The sequence below is a fragment of the Eleutherodactylus coqui genome, chromosome 13 (genome assembly GCF_035609145.1).
Source record: "Eleutherodactylus coqui strain aEleCoq1 chromosome 13, aEleCoq1.hap1, whole genome shotgun sequence".
Taxonomy (NCBI): domain Eukaryota; kingdom Metazoa; phylum Chordata; class Amphibia; order Anura; family Eleutherodactylidae; genus Eleutherodactylus; species Eleutherodactylus coqui.
The window spans coordinates 3,781,139-3,798,243 of NC_089849.1; the positions used below are offsets into that span (position 1 = coordinate 3,781,139).

At 54.9% G+C, this 17,105-nt stretch overlaps 1 protein-coding gene across 4 annotated transcripts in view; it reads right to left on the bottom strand.

Moving 5' to 3' along the window:
• The window catches only part of RIPOR3 (RIPOR family member 3), a 116,289-nt gene that overhangs the window by 13,677 nt on the left and 85,507 nt on the right, over positions 1 to 17,105 (bottom strand). For 3 of the 4 annotated variants that reach the window (XM_066587695.1, XM_066587698.1, XM_066587697.1), the window contains 7 exons: positions 11,116 to 11,179; positions 10,530 to 10,573; positions 9,151 to 9,276; positions 7,953 to 8,098; positions 2,305 to 2,434; positions 674 to 1,231; positions 428 to 570 (listed from right to left, as the gene is read on the bottom strand). In XM_066587695.1, the coding sequence (XP_066443792.1) occupies positions 428 to 570; positions 674 to 1,231; positions 2,305 to 2,434; positions 7,953 to 8,098; positions 9,151 to 9,276; positions 10,530 to 10,573; positions 11,116 to 11,179 (1,211 nt within the window). The remainder of the gene's footprint in view (positions 1 to 427; positions 571 to 673; positions 1,232 to 2,304; positions 2,435 to 7,952; positions 8,099 to 9,150; positions 9,277 to 10,529; positions 10,574 to 11,115; positions 11,180 to 17,105) is intronic. The other variant, XM_066587696.1, reaches the window with a different exon arrangement.

The following is a 17,105-nucleotide window of genomic DNA, read 5'->3' on the forward strand; positions in this document are numbered from 1 at the left end:
TAATTGAATGGCTGTGATTGGACGCATCCAGTGCTGGCTCTGATTGGTTCAGCCGACTGTCACTCAATGGCGCATAGCCAATCAGAGCAATCGGCCGGCTTCACAAGGTCCTGACAGCGGCACCGCAGACCGCGACTTAACCAGCTAGGCCTTGACTTTTTTCTTATATCAGCAGCCTTGGCTGTGCTTTCAGTGGTGCTCAAAACGCTGGCATAACGCTGGCACAACGCTGGCACAACGCTGGCACAACGCTGGCACAACGCACGCCAGCGCTGCTGAAACCAGGCGGAATCTGCAGTAAACATGACGTTAAAAAACGGGTTTCTGCAAACGCCTGTGAGGGCGGCCCGGAGGTGGAGTTTCCACTAAGGCTGCTGACTTCTTTGTGACACAGGAAATGCTGGGAATATCTGGGGACGCGTTTTACCTCTTGCTGTGCGTGCGGACGCTGCCAAATAGAGACAAGTCGTCGGTGCTGAAGTCCGTGTGCAAGAAGTCAAAACTTCCCAGTGCCGTCTCCACCATCAGGCTGTCCATGGAGGGAAGCTCCGGCCCGGGATCGCTGGAGCGCTGCAGGACAGAAACAAAATCTGCCATAACCTAGTGAGAGGCAACAGAAAACCCAGCAGGTGCTTACAGTGTGACCCCGTCTCTCCCCCGGACCACCACGTACCAGGACTCTGTCTCTAAAGGCCAGCACTGGCTGCTCCATGTCCTTCATCTTCCACCGTGTGGCGTCCTCGGACCGCAGCAGCTGCAGCACGTCGTCCAGCTGCCGCAGTAGCGATCGTCTTTCGCTTTGTGGCGCAGTCTTATCTCTGCCTCCAATGCTTTGCTCCAGAGCCGCGCTGGGGGTCCGACCCTCCCGCGTCACCTCGCTGTTAGGCTTTTCATCAAATTCCAGCCTTGACGGCTTCATGGCGTTCTGGGCGCAGTAGCGGTTTGGGGTTTCCCTGAGAATATCCAGCGTTTCGTGACTTGGGGGCTGCCCGTCGGGGGTGAGTTCTTGTGAAGAATATGGCAGGGTCTCCCCACAAGAGGACGGAGGACTGGCGGCGACTTCATCCCCGATCTCCTCCAGATTCCTCAGACTGTCTATGCTGTTCAGCTCTAGGCTGTGTCCTAGACTTCGGCGGTCCCTGACGAAGCCGCCATTGGCCAAGTAGCTGAGGATGTAGGGGGTCTGGATGTCTTTCTCTAGCGACGGATATGAGCTCTCCAGGTCGTTCTGCTACAAAACAACATAATGTCACATGACCGCTGGGAGCCTCTGCTACAGTAGAGCTACAGAGTCCTAGCAGACCCTGATCAGCCCTGCCGGTGACTAATGTCACTACAGGGGGGTCTGTTTCCCCTGTAACTGGGGCTCCTGTGGATGCCTCGACTACAGGGGAAAGTGTCAAATAAAAGAAAACCAGAAACATGTGACTGTCCCCCAGGGGTCTCATATGAGGTCACGGGGGACATGAAGAGTAATTACAGAATACATAAGAGAGATAATAACCCAAAGCCGACGCTATAAGGGCCTGCGATCCCAAACCACACATATTATACATCAAAACATCCGAAACAAAGTGAGGAGCCCGATCCCGGGGTTTAATGGAGTGTAAATATACAAATTAGAAAAAATAATAAATAATAGGAAAAACGGCAGTAAAACTACCTAAAAAGTGTCTGGTCCTTAAGGGGTTAAGAAAAAATGTGATTTACTTAATGGGGGGCCGATGTCCCTTGTGTGACCGGCAATGAATGGAGCGATGGCAAATCATGTGCATTACTGCTCCATTCATTGCCGGTCACACAAAGGGATATGGGACCCCGTTCTGGCAAAAAGTGGGGGTCCAGCCAGTGGGGAACTCGACCAATCAGATAGTTGCCCCCCTATAACCGGAATACCCCTTCAAGCTATGAAATGTTCTGCAATATCGAACAGACTTTGTTTTGATTTCTTGCTTTTTCCAAGACCTCTGCTTGCTGTCTGACATGTGTTGCTTGCATCTAGGTTCAGATAGTGCCAGGGGTTTGTTACAGTGTGTCAGCGCAGCCAATCCTCTTTGAAACCAACAGTTCTTGGCCTCCAGGCTGCTGCATTCTAACAAACCCTCAGCTGTGTGACTGGGTCAGGAGGCGTTATCAGCCTCAAGCTTTTAATTCAGTGACAGCAAGCACAGATTTTGGGATGCAGAAGGACTGAAAGAAAGTAAATTAGAAAGTTTCAGAACTAATCCAAAGTTTGAAGCTTTCTGTACATCCGTCGGGGCCCCTGGAAGTAGCTGACAATATGGGGCCACTGCTGACACCCACCAGATGGAACTTGTCCCGGAAGCTCGGCGTGTTGGGGGGCGTCCAGTGATATAAGGACACTTTCCGGACACTTGCGGAGAGCTTGCTGGCGGTCCCCGGGGTGCTCAGGATCTTGCTGCTATCGAAGGGGCTGAGAAGGAAAGGAACAAAGTCGCCATAAGTACAGCGGAAATATTATTAGGAATGTCGCACGGCGTCCGTTAGTGAGTTTGTGCCTGGTTACTATTAAACCTGCGCTGGCGAACACCACGGACAGCGCAGGCCCCAGGACCGAGGCCGCTGACACAAACCAGCGGAATATTCCAGCAAGGCGAGCCAATCCGTCCCGAGAGCGAACAGCTGGAAGTCGTCACCCGCTGATCGCACCAGATTACAAACAGGACCTGCGCTTCGTCCCGGCGGCTCGGCAGTCATACGTGTATTAGGCTGACGGACGGCCGACACGCATCCCATCTCTGCTTCATTCACGTTACAAATCAGGCGGCAAAACTACAAATAGCGTCAGCGGGCAAAAACCGCAGAAATACCGAATCATGTCCAAGGGGCTTCATAACGAATCACGTAAAGCGAAGACCACCCAACGCACTTTGTTACGTCTCAGGGAATGAGAGCCCGCCTGTAGAGCCCCCCTGTAGAGCCCCCCTGTAGAGCCCGCCTGTAGAGCCCCCTGTAGAGCCCCCCTGTAGAGCCCCCCTGTAGAGCCCCCCTGTAGAGCCCCCTGTAGAGCCCCCCTGTAGAGCCCCCTGTAGAGCCCCCCTTGCTCATATGTGTCAGAGCTGAGGATCTGTTACAATTGTATCCAGTAGACAATCCTCTGGTCTGCGGACTGATACATTGTAACAAACAGGAAGGCTGCATTCAGCTCGCAGGGGATTGTACCACCCGGCTGTGAGACAAGGAAGCCGCCAGGACCACATTTCTGCCTCTAAATAACGCAGGTTTTCTTTACTGGCAGCTAGCAGAGATCTTGAAAATTGAAAGGAGTTAAAAAATAAAATGTATTTAAAAACTTGCAGAACCGTTCTTTATGGAAGGAGGAACCTTTAGTGATATTATTGTGTGTGTCTGTGTCTGTGTCTGTGGTATTGCAGCTCAGCTCCATTAAAGTGAAGGCCAGATGACTGCAGTACCAGGCACAACCTTATGGCCAGGGGTGGCACTGTGTTTGATAGAAAGCAGCCAGGCTTTTAGGGAGGTTCTATATCATAGAGCAGGGCTGCCCGTTCAGTACCAGAGCCTGTAGGTTGGGGGCGCACAACCCTTCTCTCGAGGGCTACAATCCCACTATTCCGGTACATCTGTGACTTATCAAACATGTGCTGTAAATGTCTGATGGGTACAGGGACTCCCACCCAACTGGAGAATGGGGGTCCCCCTATCAGCATGCCGAGACCGTGTTTGCGGCTCATCGCTGTGCATGATGGGTGTTGTGGCAGCAGGCTAGTAGGAGGGATCCGCCCGCATGGATGAAGCTCTCCAACTCTGCAGTGCCACACAGGATATATGGGGGGATCCAGAGGGGGCGCTACCAGTACCTGTCCTCCGCCATATCACATGGGGCCACACAGAATGGCGTCACGGGCTGCATGTGTGCCCCAGCGGAGCCCTGATAATGGCATGCCGTCCCAGTTCGGGGTCTGCATCCCCCCCGCCTCATCAGGACTCCCCGCGGCCCCCCGAGACTGATCGCGATAAGCGAGCCACAGGCAGAGCGCTCCCCCCGTTATCGGTTATGAACATCTTCAGGTCTCTCCCTCCACAGAGGAACAAGATGTTAGGAGGGGTCGACTGCAAAACCCCCATCTGAACGCAGCGGCTGCGACCGACCGGAGAGGTAAACAAGTTCTTTGGAATACAGCTTGTGCATCCAATCCTCATCATTCTCAATACCTCTGCTGCCTGTCACTGAACGGAAGCTCATTCCCAATCACCTGCATGTGTTTGCTGCATACGATCTGGGTTTATGTCTGTGTTGCATCTGCCAGAAGGCCCAAGTGATGTCAGATCCCAGAAAAAGCGGCAGCGGTCCCGCGTCGTTCATTGCTCATGTAGTCACCATCGGGACTCGTCCATCAAGCACATCAGGCTCTGGTGGGGATGCAACCGGCAGAGATTGGGGCTATTGCAGTGAACCGGGGGTGGACCTCCGACTGGTGAATACCCCTCTAGTCGTGGACAAACAGATGGCTGCACCGCTTCTCTGACTACCTGATGCACATGGAGGAGGGGTGGGCAGTGCCCTACTCCCCTCTCACAGATGACGGCAACTCATGGAGCTCCGGAGCCAAGTCCTGTCCGCTGCAGCTTGGGCTTTTACCGGCAACCCATTGGCGGAGTCGGCAGGTAGCGGGTGTAGCGCACCCCCAAGGGTTCTGCTGGGTTGCTAGGGGACTGGCAACATTGAAGCGGGGGTAGGTAAGAGGGGTAAGTAGTACCCTACTCCCCTCTTAGGGATCACAGTGGCTCACGGTCACTCTGGAGCAAAGTCCTGTCCGCTGTAACTTGGGCGCTTACCTGTGACCTGTGTCACACACTGTGCCTTGGTAGTCTAAGCCGCTACATGCTGCTCACATGGGCAGTGCTGACCAATCAAAGCAGGTGTAGTGTCTTAGTCTAATGATGCTAATACAGTGTGCCTCATGTAGTCAGAGAAGCTGGTGCGGCCATCTTTGTTTGTCCAGAACCGGAGGGTCGCTTTAATTCATGGTTTCCATTCAGTGACAGATGGCAGGGATATTGGAACTATATTAGGGAGTAGCAGAACTCCTTACATGGTGATCAAGAGCCTCATAAGGAGCACAAGTCCTGACGTCACGTAACATTGGACGTTTGCATATTCCCGCAGTGCGCTGCGATCGCCGGAGGGGGATGTATCAGCGCCTCTCTGCTGCGGCTGCTGTTGTTTTTGGCGAAGGGCTCCGGCAGCAGGGAGCAGAATGGATCCTGCACCGTCAGGTTCCAAGGGAATCTCGCATCAAAGGTCTGGGAGCGCGCCGCCGGTCGCCATATTAATGTTCTGAGCTGGTTAGAATTCCAGTGAGCCGCCATGAATATGCGATAAGGACAGCGGTCGGCGCTAATCTACACATGCCATCAGTCCAGGGTCTGGGCGGACGCCAAGAACATCCCGCGATGATCTGATGAGTGCGCAGGAAAGGTTTAACTGACAACGTACCACACGGTGGGAGCGGAACACATCTCAGCCTCCATGGCCATTCACTGACAGCAAGCAGAAGGAAAGTAACACGCTTGATATTTCATGGTGAAGCAAAGGCTTGAGCTCAACCACAACGCAGAGACCGCCAGAGATGGGGCGTCCGCAGGAGCTGCTCACAAACGCTGAGGGTCGGAGCCTTATAAACCCGGTACAATGCAGTACATGAGGATCCCAGGGACTGCAGTGAACGGCCCCGACCACACGGGGGCATGAGAGGCGCTCACAGTTTGTGCTGATGTTGCTGCTCAAATCCAAACTAAAACCTGAAGCAACTGATGAACCATTTAGCTGGGAGGTTCTGCAGCAGAACGCAAATGATGTTCCAGGAGCCTCACGGACTTCAGGGCCTCCGATGCGAAAGCTTCCTGTGCGCCGACCATCCCTTATCATCCCCATCTAGTGGCGATGCACTCCTTCAGAGCCGCAGCGATCATCGTGGTGTAGATCCCACTCGGTGATGAAATGGTTCTGCAGGAATATCGGCCCCTGCGGACAGGAAGCTTCTTGTAGATGCCGCAGATTGGATGGCGATGCTGACATGTTCTGACCGGCTGACAGGAAGGGGTCAGCGATTCATGCTGCTTGTGCCAAATTTTGACCTCCCATCGGCAACAGACATCTGGCTCCATCTGACCAGGAGATGTTTTCCCGCTGCTCAGTGATACAAGTTTTGCGCTCTTTTGCCCGCTGGAGTCTCACCTTTCTGTTTCTCTTAGACACAATGGCGCTGGAACTGGTCGCCCGCTGTTATACCATCCGTGCGGAGGAACGGCGAGTTGTGCGTTCGGACACGTTAGTTGGAGCTCCAGCGTTGTATTCAGCTGACTGTGCAGCCTGTTGGTCAGAACGATTCCTGACATCCTCCTCCGACCCCTTTCAGTGATGAGTTGTTTCCGTCCGCAGGATCCCCTTTCGCTGGATGTTTTCCTCGATCGCGCCATTCTCTGTATACTCTCCACACCATTACATGAGAAACCCCCCCGCAGTTGGTAGAGAAATCCTGATCCCGCCTGACTCGGGGCTTCTCATGTAACGGTGCAGAGATTATACAGAGAATGGCGCGATCGGGGAAAACATTCAGCGGAAGGGGATCCTGTGGAAACAACTCATCACTGAAAGGGGTCGGAGGAGGATGTCAGGAATCGTTCTGACCAACAGGCTGCACAGTCAGCTGAATACAACGCTGGAGCTCCAACTAACGTGTCCGAACGCACAACTCGCCGTTCCTCCGCACGGATGGTATAACAGCGGGCGACCAGTTCCAGCGCCATTGTGTCTAAGAGGAACAGAAAGACTCCAGCGGGCAAAAGAGCGCAAAACTTGTATCACTGAGCAGCGGAGAAACATCTCCTGGTCAGATGGAGCCAGATCTCTGTTGCTAATGGGAGGTCAGAATTTGGCGCAAGCAGCATGAATCGCTGACCCCTTCCTGTCGGCTGGTGGAGGTGCAGTAACGGTGGGGAGGGTGTTCTCGGCACATTCTGCCCCTCTGATACCTGCAGATGGATGTACAAGAAAGCGCTGCTGTTCTAAAGATCAAAGGAGGTCCAACGCACTACTAGATGGGGGCTCCAATAGTGGCCATTCGGTGCAGACCCCGTTCTGTTGTCCACAAGTATAGTTACAGATGAAGTCCTGGACGGGGGGCTCTTGGCGGCGGGGGGCTCTCGGCGGCGGCGGTCTGTGACACGGCAGAGTTAAAGCCAGCATGCAGCATGTTGAATCTGCAAATGTTGTTTCCTGAGACGGCGGGACGTCGGACACTGTTTGCGTTGGATTCTATGTCAGCGGCGTGCAGAATGTATAATTCATCGTCCCTCCGTGGGGGGGGCTGCGCAGCGCTTCTCTCTCGGCCCCCCTGCAGAGATTTGGGCCAAATGCTCCCAATGATCAGGGAAAAGAATCTATAGTAACGCTTCCAACAACACGAGTGCTGGGAAATGAGGCGGGCGCCGTGCGGTAAATCAGGGCACGTCCTGCCAGGACCGATCTGCATGACTTCAGCGAGCCGTAAAGTAAATTACAACGCCGCAGCACGAGGGGAGAGCAAGACGCAATTGTCATCATTTTACTGCGCCCCAAGATAAATACTCGCCCCTTCCAACGGGGGGCACTATTACCGGTGTCCATCGAGCTGCACACCACAGGGGGGCACTATTACCGGTGTCCAGGCGGTCAGCGAGCTGCACACCGACGGGGGCACTATTACCGGTGCCCATCGAGTGTAGACCTGCCAATCAGTGGCAGGGGGGTCAGCAGAGACTACATGAATATTAATGAGCAGCACTGGAACGCTCGCCACCGCCGCAGCAAACACTGGAATGTAAGCGTTGGTATACGTGACGCCTGCCGGTGTACCGTCGCCCCGCAGCCCGGCCACCATTAGCGAGCGGACAGGTTCCCTTTAGCGCAGGAGCCGGCGGTCACTTACTTCCATGTCACCTCCAACTGCAGCTTAATGGTGCCCAGTTCTGTGATGTCCACGATGATGACCCTCGGCCGGGTGGTGAAGAAGTCCGCGCTGTCACAAGTCACAACCCCAACGGAGACGGTGGTCAGACCCCGCAGCTCAATGACCTGGAGGAGGCAGGAACAAGAGGTCATAGGACTATCCTAAAAAATAACAGGCGGCTGTAGGATGGCGTCCCGTCTCATGCCCCACCTCCCTGATGAAGTGGGCAAGACGGGCGGGTAGTGTGCCAACCACTGCCATGGGAAGCTGGTGGCAGGATCCCAGCTCTGCCAGGGCGCCTCAGCTCACTGCATGGAGAGGGTTCTGTCGGGAGCCCTCCAACTGCGGCAGACTGCATGCAGACCCCTGGTGGCCCCTTCTCTTCTCCAGGGGACAGTTGGGCCCCCATCATTATGCCGCCCTCATAATCTGCATGAATCTCGCCTGGCGCAGTGTGGAGGCTCAGCCGTTCACATTTTCACGTAGCGTCTATCAAAGTAAAATCTTTACAAAAACACAAGTTTTTACATTTTCCACTGTGGGATTTGGAGGGTTAATTCCCAGTGCAACTGCGGTATCAGTTGACTTTTGCGCCGGCGGTGTGTATGCGATTACACTGCATGTATCCGTGCGGGCAGTAAACCAGTCGCAGTCCTCCCGCGTCACAGGAACGCTGTCTGATCTCTCATTCCCAAGCAGACCGCAGTGACGGACCCGCGGGGCTCAAGCATCTGATGTTCAGTGCGACTCCTTGTTTACCTGCAGTTCAGTGTTCAGCTATTTTCTACATCTCTGCTTGTTGTCAGCGGGTGAAACCTACTCTAACCCGATCCTGCTCACACAGCTGATGCGTTACAATGTATCAGTCAGGGGTCCAGGACAGCCCAGAGCGACGGCCGCACAGACACCCCGTTGGCCTCTATTTACACGGCTTGCCTGACACTACATCCCAATGTTCTCTATACTTTACACCAGACTGTACCGGCCCTTTAAGAGCATGAGCCGGTAATGTATATGATCCACTAATAAATAGCGCCCCCAATCTGGGCTTTGAGTCCGCAGATCTATAGTACCAACATGATCACACATGAATTAAAGGGGCGGCTGGAGGTTCCAGCTACGATGATGATGGTGATGATGATGATGATGGTGATGATGATGATGAAAGCCCCCTTACCTTGATTTCGAAGTTCTCGCAGAGGTTGGGTATAAATATCCTCTCCTCCTCGTCCCACATTTGGCTGTCGTCCGTCTCGATTTTGCCTTTTAACCTCCACCTCTGGCGACCCAAACGTATCAGCACCTGCGGAACAGCGCGGTTAACCAGGTGATGAAGAACCCGCCTCCTGCGCAGGAGCATACGCCATAATTACTGCATCATGTCCGGCAGGGCTGGAACCTGCGACCTTCTGCAAGAGCCAAGACTGCGCCATTGGCCGCTGAACTACTGGCTCTACCAACCGCTCTACAACCAGAAATCGGCGAGCAGAAAAGTAGAGACGTCGATTCCTGATGCAGAATCTGGGCGTTTGGTCTGCGGATCGGCGCTAATTGTGCGCGGATCCGCGGCAGCCGATAGGGAAAGCTGCATCTAAATGCTTTTTTTCTTAACTAAACCTTTCCATCGCGGCTGTCAATCATGTGACCGCGGCCAGGGCGATATGGGGACACAGATTATGCGCTGAAGTCTACGCTATTTTAACATTCCATTCGCGGGATTCCGCGCCGCCGTTCATTTTACATCCATAACATGGAAACGAAAGTTCAGCTGTGATGTCATAATACCGCAACCGCGCCGGGAGGCTGCAAGCGGACGGCCCACCGCGGACACATCCAGGTCCATAGAAGTATTTCTGCTGTGGTAAGCCGTGTGAACGCGATCTCTTACGTGAATATTGACTCCGCCCCTCCCATCTGCGTAGGTGAAATCCACGCTGAGCATCCCCAGTATAAGACCCGCAGCGGTCAATCATCTCCCCGGCGTGCGGATGAGAATTCTTGATTTTTCGCCCCATTTCTGCGCTGTGACCGCCCCCTTACAGTCAATGACGACCATTCGGGAGACGAATCTTCGTTATAGCCGACACCTCTTTAGTGTCTGCGGGGACGCCGCATCACCAGGAGTCACACAAACAGAATTGCGCTGCATGCAACACATGCAAAATATGCAGCGAATAGAATCCATTGATTTCTCAGGAGCGTATTTTGCGCGCTCCTTCCGTTTGTGCAAAAGATATGCAGCACGTCCTGCTTTTGTGTGAACTGCGCAAATATAGCGCAGAGTAAACGAATTAAACATGGCGGCTGCTTATATGTTTTTTGCACACACAAATCCGCGTGTGCGGCCGCCTGCGCCTTGTTCGCGCTCGCACCGCTACGTATAATCCACATCTGATCATAGCGTATCATAAACCCGTCCGTGCGCCAGCAGTGCCGTCTGCAGATCCACCGGGACGCGAGCCGCTGTTCCTGGGCTCGTCGTTTGTCATAATCCTGCGTTTTACGGATCAGGTCGCGGTTCGGTTTTACTGACTGCAGCAGCAGTATTTACTGTACCTCATAGTGGTCTCCAGGACAGAGCCGCGCGTAGCCCACCAGACCTAGACGGGAACGGAAAAGTCACAATTACTGACACATGGAGAGAACGCCGGGAGCACCGGCTCTGTGCCTCCAGTTGTTTCAGGCCGGACACAACTGATGATGTTCTGCTGCACTTCGAGCGCTGCTCTGGAGCTGCATGCAGTGGGTTATTGGCCAACGCACCAGATGCTGCGAACGACCCCATGTAACTACAACAGTGGTCTGTCCTCGTCCAACATGGACAATATCGGCCGTGTGACTATGGCCTGCAGGAGGGTCCAGAATGCTGGACTAATGGGCGTCACAGGAAATACGGAAAGAGGAGAACGTGGCGACCGGCAACGCAAGGGGACCTTCAGGGAGCTCCCATGGGGGGTCTGCGGGGTCTACACTTGTAAGAACACTGCTTGATGGGCTGCAGCGGGAGGTGGCAATCGGTTGTCTGAGCGCTCGCCCGCACCGGCTGTATACGGGGGCAGCGTGCCAGATAGCGGGCCTCTGGAGCTCTCTTGTACCGCCGGCACATCTCTATACATGGTAGCGCTATATACGCTGGACTCACCCTTCATCCTGATGAGGAACTCCCCCAGATGGACCTCCAGCGCGCCTTCAATCACACACATATCCTGCAGCGAGACACGAGACAAGGTCAGGTCATGTGACTGGCGACTGAGCGCTCGCCGTACGACTCCGCGTATTCACAGAGGCAAACAGAACGTTCATTCCCGCGGACGGAGCGAAGGACGAGATCCGCAGCGCCCATCCAAGTCTGTGGCTGCGTTTAAGAAAAACGGACTGCACTCGCATAATGCGTGATCCGATGTAACAGAAGTAACCATGGAAACCGTGCAGTAAAAAAGACGCAATTATTTGTATAAAAAGGAGACCAACGTATACGGTCAGAAAACGCCAGCGCCCGCGAACATGAGCCGCAGCGGATCCATGCAGACGGACGGTACGGACGCCGCTGACTGACGCAGTCTGGGGGATTCATGGCGACTCCCCACAGATCAATAACGGCTCCCAGTACATCGCCAGGCGAACGCCTACTGAGGAATTTGGCGCATCTTCGGCTGTTGTGAACAGAGATGGAAGTCAATGCCTGTAGGAGCCGCAGCGGATTTGTACGGTTTGCAACAATTTCTGCCTTCAGTAATAAATCTGTCGGACTGTAAGCGCGCCGCGGCTCTCATGACTCCTCCACACTAATCAGAAGTCACACAAGGCAAGAATGGCGCAGATTTTAGCATGTGCCAATATTAGTGTCTTTAAGGCACAAACTGCCTCGTGGATCCCCTTTATAGTTCAACGTCAGCTACAAGATCTCTGCTTGCTGTCAGTGAGTGAAAACATTCTCATTTACATCCGGGGGCTGAAGCCTCGTCTTTGGCGCTCACATCTGCGCTCTTTTATACAGGTTTAACTCATCTGTTTTATCTCTTTTCAAAATGTAAAAAAAACAGATGTCCAACTAATGGAAACTGAAGCCGACCGACCCGACTGACATGACCCGACCAACCCAATGCAACCTGACCAACCTAAGGCGACCCGACCGACCGACCCGACTGACATGACCCGACCAACCCAATACAACCTGACCGACCTAAGGCGACCCGACCGACCCGACTGACATGACCCGACCAACCCAATACAACCTGACCGACCTAAGGCGACCCGACCGACCGACCCGACTGACGCAACCTGACAGACCGACCCGAGGTGACCCGACTGACATGACCCGACCAACCCAATGCAACCTGACCGACCTAAGGCGACCCGACCGACCGACCCGACTGACACAACCTGACCGACCCGAGGTGACCCGACCGACTGACCCGACCAACCCAATGCAACCTGACCGACCTAAGGCGACCCGACCGACCGACCCGACTGACGCAACCTGACCGACTGACCCGAGGTGACCCGACCGACTGACTCAACCAACCCAATGCAACCTGACCGACCTAAGGCGACCCGACCGACCGACCCGACTGACGCAACCTGACCGACCGACCCAAGGTGACCCGACCGACTGACCTGACACAACGCAACCGACCCGACACAACCCGACCGACTGACCCGACACAACCCGACCGACTGACCCGACCCGACCGACTGACCCGACCAACCCAATGCAACCTGACCGACCGACCCGACACAACCCAACCGACTGACCCGACCAACCCAATGCAACCTGACCGACCTAAGGCGACCCGACCGACCGACCTGACTGACGCAACCTGACCGACCGACCCGAGGTGACCCGACCGACTGACCCGACACAACCGAACCGACTGACCCGACCAACCCAATGCAACCTGACCAACCTAAGGCGACCTGACCGACCGACCCGACTGACGCAACCTGACCAACCGACCCAAGGTGACCCGACCGACCCGACACGACCCGACCGACTGACCCGACACGACCCGACCGACTGACCCGACACAACCCAACCCACCCGATTGATGCAACCTGACTGACCTAAGGCGACCTAACCGACCGACCCGACACAACCCGACCGACTGACCCGACACAACCCGACCGACTGACCCGACACAACCCAACCCACCCGATTGATGCGACCCGACCAACTCGACGCAACCTGACTGACCTAAGGCGACCTGACCGACCGACCCGAGGCAACCCGTCCGACCCGACACAACCCAACCGACTGACCCGACACAACCCGACCGACCTAAGGCGACCCAACCGACCGACCCGACACAACCTGACCGACTGACTCGAAGCGGCCGACACACCCAACTGACTGACGCAACCGACCCACCCAACATGACCCGACCGACTGACCCACCCGGTGAGGCCTGACCCGACCAACTCGACGCAACCTGACTGACCTAAGGCGACCTGACCGACTGACCCAACACAACCCGACCGACTGACCCGACACAACCTGACCGACTGACCCGACGCGACCGACCCACCCGACTTATGCGACCCAACCAACTCAACGCGACCTGACCATCTGACCCGACACAACCCGATGCAACCTGACCGACCTAAGGCGACTCGAATGTCCAACCCGACGCAACCTGACTGACCGACCCGAGGCAACCCGACCGACTGACCCGACACAACGTAACTGACTGACCTGACGCGACCCGACCAACCCGACACATCCTGACCGACTGACTCGAAGCGACCGACACACCCAACTGACTGACGCAACGCAACCGCGAAACCCAACATGACCCGACCGACTGACCCACCCGATGCGACCTGACCGACCGACAGACTTACCCACCCGATGCGACCTGACTGACAGACCGACCCACCCGATGCATCCCGCTGCCACGACTGATCTGGTAAATAGATCCATAACTCGTGGGCGTTTCCAGGAGCTTCTTATCAGTTATGTGCAGTTTTTAACAGGTCATTTTTCTCCTTTTTAGCGCTATTTTACAATCGGCGCGGCGAGGGTTAATAGATCTATATAACAAAAGCCCGAAAAGATTCCATCGGAAGTTTCTGTCCGCCCCGCTGACCACAATGTAGATGCAACAAACCCTGCCATGAGGCGTAAAGGAGCGGGCCGGACCGCGCCCAAGAAGGGGCACATCAGTGGAGGCCCTGCATGACAGGGAGGCATAGTGAGGGTTAATAGGTGTGGTAGGGGGAGTGGTCAGGTGACAGTAGTGAGGGATTGGAGGAGCTGTAAGGGCAGGTGCGGGTTAGGAACGGATAAAAAGGGGTTAATTTGGGCGGGAGGGCCATGTTTTTCAAGTACTCAGAGAGTCCCGCCCTCCCTATATATAACAATAATTAAGAGGGGTTAATCATTAATTAGGAGGGGTTAATCGGTGGACAAGAAGGGGAGAGTGTAAATTGAAGGAAGGTTGTTGGTTTGAATGTTTTAGGATGTGGATAATGTCGTGGCAGCTTGTGGGGGTCCTTGGAGGCGGGTTTTATATTGGGGAGGAGTTATGGTGGGGGGTCCTTGGAGGCGGGAGGAGTTACGGTGGGGGGGGGGGGTCCATGGAGGCAGGTTTTATATTGGGGGGAGGCCTTATGGTGGGGCGGCCTCACCTGGATCCATTATCACCTATTGGTATGGTGGTTGGGTCTGGTGCGGTGGGGAAGGGATCTAGCCTCCCAGTTGGGGGCAGTGGTGTCTCCGGCCGGGAGCACGGTGGGAGGGGAGGTCCGTTTGGTTATTAAGCACCGGACCCCCTTAGTTTTGGGCCTGCCCCCGGATGTTTAACTTGTAATGTTCTATCATTTTATTTAATAAATGGCTGCTGTGGTCCAGGCTAATTCTTGGGGCAGTAAGGTGGTGAGTCTGGCCTGCCCTGGTCATGATCCCCGCTGACGTCCCGCGGCTGCTGCTTGGTTTTATCTGCTTTTCTGCTCTTAGTCCGTATTTACACGGCAAGGAGCGAGCTGCGCCGGAGATTCTGGGAGCGTCTCGCATGTCGCCGCTCACAGACACCCCGCCAGGACACTAGACATCTGCGCGGGCCACTCTGGTGCCAGACTAACATGAAAACAGGACGCGATTCCTCCGTCTGCAGTATATAAATAAAGCCAGTGCAAAGAATGGGTTCCATCTTCATGCATCTGGCGATGTCGGAGTAAATATGGCCGTACACCTTGCCCCTCTTCTATGGAGCCCAGGGGGCTGTCTGTGCTGGACATTTGTGGCCTCTGGATGTGGGGGATATATTTCCATGTTCACTGACAGCAAGCGGTGATCTTGAACACAGGGAGGAAGTGAAATACAAAGTCTATTAGCAAGTTGTTGGACCTTCTTTATACAATAATTACACAACAAAGACGCCATTGGTGGGTGTTTCCGGGACACCCCGGCCCCGCCGCCGCACACAGCCGAGCCCCAGCTCCCCGCCGCCGCACACAGCTGAGCCCCCGCTCCCCGCCACCGCACACAGCTGAGCCCCCGCTCCCCGCCGCCGCACACAGCCGAGCCCCCGCTCCCCGCCGCCGCACACAGCTGAGCCCCCGCTCCCCGCCGCACACAGCCGAGCCTCCGCTAGCGCCGCCTACATGTCAGCTGCAGACACAGCGCAGCGCTGGAGACCTCGGCGGTTTCCAAATTTCCATTTCTGAAGGCCGCGGTGGGGAAACCCCTTTATACTAAGCAAGCGGAGACATTCATAGCACAAGGGAGGACAGGAAGTCCTGTGCGCACATGAAAAATGCTTCCCCTGCGATCAGCACCAAACGGCCAACTGTGTGCAAATCTGTCAATTCAAGAAACAGGCTCCAAGATATAAAATATCACCAAAACTGGCGCAGTGAACCCGACCTCAGCTGCCGCGAGCAACTGCTGTGGTAAAGCAAGCGCTGCGACTGGTTGCTCAGGGCAACGAGGACGGCCTTCCTGCGAGACGGTTCTGATAAACGGAGGCCTCTTGTATATTTGGTCGCGCTCCGTCCAGCGGATTATTCCAAGATGTCATCACATAAGAGGGCGGCCGCCCGTTTCGTCCGCAGCTGCCGGAAACAAGTAACAGCTGTCCGCCACACTGTTTACGGACATGTTGTACTGATGGAAGGCAGATGGCGGGGTGAACGTCACAGAGACTCCACAGACACCGGGCAGTGAGGACATTGTCGCCCATCAGCGCCCCCTGCAGGTACAGCGCCACATCAGGTCTGGGGTCCGCGCCCGCTGAAAAGAACAGAAGCATAAACCGACCGGAGCCCTTTATTACCCCCAGCTAGTAGCGTTGGGCTCCTTTATTCTGCAGTGATTCCTCCTGGCATAGATGCCACCCCGGTGATGAGACCCTCCTGCAGGAATATCGGCCCCCTGCGGACAGGAAGCTGCTTGTAGTTGCTGCAGATTAGATGGCGGTGCTGACATGTTCTGACCGGGCTGACAGGAAGGGGTCAGCGATTCATGCTGCTTGCGCCAAATTCTGACCTCCCATCAGCAACAGAGATCTGGCTCCATCTGACCAGGAGATGTTTCTCCGCTGCTCAGTGATACAAGTTTTGCGCTCTTTTGCCCGCTGGAGTCTTTCTGTTCCTCTTAGACACAATGGTGCTGGAACTGGTCGCACCCGCTGTTATATCATCCGTGCGGACGAGCGGCGAGTTGTGCGTTTGGACACGTTAGTTGGAGCTCCAGCGTTGTATTCAGCTGACTGTGCAGCCTGTTGGTCAGAACGATTCCTGACATCCTCCTCCGACCCCTTTGAGCTATGAGTTGTTTACGTTCGCAGGATCCCCTTCCGCTGGATGTTTTTGCACAGAAGCGGATGTGCAGATGTGTTCTGGAAGTTTCTGCATGCTCTATGTAGTCTGGTGTTTCTGTGTTTTTCCACTGTCTTCTATGTGTATGAATATGATGTGTATTGCACCTCTGCAGCACCGAATGGGTTACTGTCTGGGAAAATATCTATTTGTATGTCATGTGACCTCGTTACAAATATGTAGGTGCAAGGTGTGTGAGGGCTGTCTTTTCTCTGGTTTTTGGCTAGAGAGAGAAGAGGAGAGAGAAGGAAGAGAGAGAAGGAAGCGAGAGGAGAGAGAAGAGGAGAGAGGAGAAAGAGAAGAGGAGAGAGAGGA